Raw genomic sequence first — 4,471 nt, 5'->3', positions numbered from 1 at the left:
ACAGAAGGGGTAGACAGTTAAGGCTGCCCCCGGGGCGGGGGGGGGGCGGTTCGATCCAGCCCCAGGCCCGCTTTACCCCCAACATCAGGCTCAGGCTCCAAAGGATAATTTTATACAAAAAGAAATTGGCTTTTCCATTTCCATTTAAACAACAAAGGCGTGTGCATCCCTGAGACGGGTGGTAGGTCACTTCCCTCCCCAACCTGTGCAGTCTGAGTCTCGGTTTGAGGAGGGAGCGCTGGGTCGGAGATCCCTGAGTGGGGGAGCCCTCCTCTAATGAGGAAGGGCTCCCTGAGGCCAGAGGGGTAAGAGGCTGTGGTCACAGCCACAGGAGCCCGGAGAAGAGCGGAAAGAGGAGGAGGGACAGGGGGAGGCCGGGCCTGGGCCTTGGGGCAGCCTCCCCATGGGCGGGGCCCGAGCAGGTGCCGGGAACCTCCGAGGCTGGGGGTGGGGAGAAGAGAGGGGTTATAGCTGGCGGGCTTCCACTCCCCTCGCTCCCTCTCTCCCCTCTCCTCCCATCTCCGGCCCACTGGCCCTTGCGTACCGGTGGCGCTGAGCAATTTGGGCAGGAAGCGGTTCCAGAAGGCGCAGGTCTGAGCGCGCAGACCCCGACGCACCTCCAGCGGACGCAGGTTAAGGCTCACATACTGCTGTGCTCCAGGCGTGTACGGCGGCCACTGCGGGGCCTTGGGGTCGCGGGGATCATTGGGGTCTCTGCGGAAGGAGAGGGAAAACTTAGTCCTTGGCAGGCCTGTCCAGCTCAGAGAAATGAGGGTGGGAATGGGGAGCGAAGAGGGAGAGTGGTAGGGATCCATTTCCTGACCTTGGGCCCTCTTAAACTCTCTGAAGAGCTCTATGCCCCCCTTCCTGTTCCTGCTCCAGCACCTCTACCCAGTCTTCCTCATCCTCTTCTTTAGCTGGCTGCCTTTGCCCCTCTTTCCTCTCTTCCTCAGTTTTTCTGTTCCATCTTTGCCTTGTTTCTCCCATTAAGAAAATTGCTAGGATTTACTGAGCCCCCCCTTTGTAACCCAGCCCAGCCCTAACATGAAGTTTACTTTTGACAATCTCCATCTATTGCTGGATTTACTGTCTTATTCTACAGACAGGCTGTGTGTGTGTGTGTGTGTGTGTGTGTGTGTGTATGGAGAGAGTGCACACACTAATAAATTGCCACTGATCCAGCTTAATCCAGCTCAACAGTTCACTCTTCTAACTGGCATGCTTTGTCCTTCTCCCCCTTTGTCTCTTTTTCTTTGTGAACTTGTCCATCGGTTTCTCCTTTTCTTCCTCTCTCCCACCCCTTCATTCTGTGCCCCTTGCTATGTCCCTAGCCCTTGGAAGCCCTCCCCCTCAGCACTGCTGACCCTGTGCGGGCAAAGTTGGCCCAGTATCTCATCAGCCGCTGGGCAAAGATTTTCTCCTCGGTGGTGTAGTTTCGCGAGGGATCCAGAGGGAGCCCAAAGATGAACTCGATCTCGTAGCCGTGGGGCACCCCCATCCAGAGGGGCCAGGAGAGCGTGGAGGCACGATGGTCAAAGGTGTAGGCATAGACCCGGGCACCCTGGGCAGCCAGCCGCCCAGCCAGCTGGGCCACGGGGCACACGACGTTGTGGTCGCCCACCACATCACTCAGGGCCTCCCGCAGGCGCGCTGGGTCCTCAGGGTGCAACCAGTCTGTGTAATGCAGGACCACAGCCTCGGCCGCCAGGTCACTTGCCTGGGGGACCCCGACCCGCACCCCAGCCAGGAACTGGGCCCGACTGATGAGAGACTCGTTGTCTTTGCTGAAGCCTGGGGCCCCGTAAACCAGAAAATAGGAGCCCTCATCCTTCACCACACCCACCAGCACCTGGGGTGGGGGGACAAGATGGAGGGATGGGCACAGACAGGCAGACAGACAGAGACAGGTGGACAGACAAAAAGCCAGAGAGATGAACAGTTACAGACCCAGAACCATGGAGGAAGAGTATGAAATTGGGGAAGGGACGAAAAGACAATATACCCGAAGTTGCTTTCCTCTCTGCCCCGTGGACCACCCTGGGATCTGGCCCCTTCAGGGAGGAAGGACTGGACATGAGGCCCAGAAGTCTGGACCTCTGGGAATGGGTCTGGAGGAGCCCTCATGCCTTGGTCCCTTGGGGGAGGGGTGGGGCCAGGGGATCAAGAGCAAGCAGCTCTACCCCCGCCAGCCACTAGTCACCTGCAGGCCGTGGAAGTCTCCAGCATTGATGAGGGCCTCGGGTGTGTCACTGAGGAAGTCTCCATCCACCACAGGCACAAAGGAAAATCGGAAGACATTTTCCTGAGGCAGCACGTGCCACTCGTGGTCCACCAGATCCTGAGCTGGCCTTGTCCGAAGGCAGGCTACTAGTTCTGTGTCATTGCCGCCAGTACCCCCTGGGGGGCAGCCCACAAGACGGGCCAGCAGTGTGGCCCTGCGACGGGCCTCTCCCACACCCACTGTGGCCCAGGGCCCATTGGGTGCACCGCTCTGCAGCACAGCCCTGTGGAACAGGCTCCGGCTGGGTGGGGATAGCAGGTGCATGCCCACTGAGGCGGCGCCTGCACTCTCCCCGAACAGCGTCACTGATGTTGGGTCCCCCCCAAAGGCTGCTACATTCTCCTGCACCCACTGCAGGGCTAGCCTCTGATCTAGCAGACCCACGTTGCCTGGGGCCTCTCTGCTTCCTGGCAGGGCTAAGAAGCCAAAGGCCCCCACCCGGTAGTTCATAGACACCAGTACAGTCCCCTCGGCCTGTGTCAGGAAGCGGCCATCATACACATCCAGGGAGGAGGCCCCGCTGTAGAAGCCACCCCCATAGATCCAGACAAGGACAGGGGTGGGAGATACAGGCCTAGGGTATGGTGTCCACACGTTGAGATAGAGGCAGTCCTCACTCAGCTCACGGTTGGGATTCCACATCTCGGTGCCCTCAAAACCAGGGTACAGGGTGTCCACATATTGGTAGCAGACACTCTGGAAGTCTGTGGCATCCAACACCCCTGACCAGGGCCGCTTGGGCTCGGGTGGCAGAAAGCGACGGGGGCCCGTGGGTGGTTCCGCAAAGGGAATGCCCAGAAAAGCAGCAACGGAGCCCCCAGGGGTCTTTAGGTGGATGCCCTTCAGCCGGCCCCCACGCACGGTCACCAGCAGCTCTGGGTCCTCTCGGCCCTCAGCCCCTACCCCTCCTCCCAGGAGGGAGAGGAGGAGGAGGAGTGGGGAGGCCAGGGAGGGCATGTGCAGGGGGCACCACGGAGGCCTCATGGCTGCCAGGGCAGGCAGGTGTCTGCTGGGAGAAAGAAAGGCAAAGGGTGAAGGCCAGAGGCAGCCAGGAGGGTGGAGATTAGGTAACATCTTGCCCCAGGGTTATCACTGAGCTGCAGAGGAGGTGGGGCAGGTTGGCCAAGGAGAGCCATGGCGGGAGGGAGACGGGCAGACACAAGGACAAGGCAGACAGGCAAGCGGCGACAGATCAGGCAGACACACACACTCAGACACACGCAGGGAACAGAGATGAGACCTGCCGCCACCCTCACCTCCTTCCCCTGGCTCTGTGGACTGGGCTGGGCCCAGTGCGGGCAGTGCAGGCACCAGAGGCCACAGTCCACGCATGACAGGGGCGCGGCCCTCACTGACAGCGCCGTTGGGGGAGCTTGCGGGTGTGAAGGCCCAGCCCAAGTCTCCTGGGTTGGCCAGGATAGGGGAGCCCTGTAGTGGGCACACAGGGTATGAGAGCCCCCAATCCTGGAGGACCCCAAATCCTGTCTACCCAGCTCCACCCTGCCTGTCTCATCTACTTTCTGGCAAGGTGAGCAAGCACCCATCGGTTCCCATCACCTGCGCACTCCCTCGCCTAGCCCCAGCCAACAGGTTCGTCAGCCCCGGTCCCCCAGGACTCGCGCCTCCATCCGCCCGATGCTGTGGTGCACGCCGCAGCCGGCGGGGGGCAGTAGAGACCGAGAAAAGGACAGCGTTCTCCGCCCGGAGCCTTGGAGCCGGGACCTTGGGGTGGGGGTCTGGGGGTTTTGCGGAGGGGCCTGAAGGGCGAGCCAGGACGCCTGTGTTCCCAGAGCTCCGGAGATCCCCGGCTGCAGGGGCGGGGGCGCTATTTTGGGGCAGCAGCTGCTGTGGTTCCGGCATCTCCAGCCAAGGGATCAAAATTCCCCGGGTCGGAACTCCCCCCTCTCTCGGCGGTCACCCCTCGCCCAGCACCCCCCGCCCTCCTCCCCCACCCGAGAAAGAGATGTGCTGGAGATTAACTAGGAAACCCGAGTGGGGCTAATTATAACTCAGGGCTTCCGCTGGGCCTCCCCTTCCCAAAAAACAAGAGATAGGGTCTCCGCGGGAAGGGAGGTCCTAGGTCTGGGAGGGGCCCTCGGCTGGGCACTGCGCAGGGGAGCTGGGGTCGCGGCCTTCAGGACGGGTGGGGGGCAGCCGGTGCAGGAACCTGCGCAGTTCGGGTTCCGCCCC

General features: G+C 61.4%; 1 protein-coding gene across 3 annotated transcripts in view; it reads right to left on the bottom strand.

The window, feature by feature from the left end:
- The window catches only part of ACHE (acetylcholinesterase (Yt blood group)), a 4,886-nt gene extending 437 nt beyond the window's left edge, over positions 1-4,449 (bottom strand). Inside the window, exons 1-4 of one of the 3 annotated variants that reach the window (XM_027774657.1) lie at positions 3,538-4,445; positions 2,201-3,290; positions 1,365-1,849; positions 545-714 (exon numbers count right to left, since the gene is read on the bottom strand). In XM_027774657.1, the coding sequence (XP_027630458.1) occupies positions 545-714; positions 1,365-1,849; positions 2,201-3,265 (1,720 nt within the window). In that variant the 5' untranslated portion in view covers positions 3,266-3,290; positions 3,538-4,445. Of the gene's footprint in view, positions 1-14; positions 442-544; positions 715-1,364; positions 1,850-2,200 lie in introns of those variants that run through there. The other 2 variants (XM_014590598.2, XM_014590599.2) reach the window with 2 other exon arrangements.
- Between the last annotated feature and the right edge of the window lie 22 nt (positions 4,450-4,471).

The sequence above is a fragment of the Tupaia chinensis genome, unplaced genomic scaffold, assembly GCF_000334495.1.
Source record: "Tupaia chinensis unplaced genomic scaffold, TupChi_1.0 Scaffold000465_1, whole genome shotgun sequence".
Classification (NCBI taxonomy): domain Eukaryota; kingdom Metazoa; phylum Chordata; class Mammalia; order Scandentia; family Tupaiidae; genus Tupaia; species Tupaia belangeri.
This window is presented reverse-complemented; position numbering and strand designations above follow the sequence as displayed.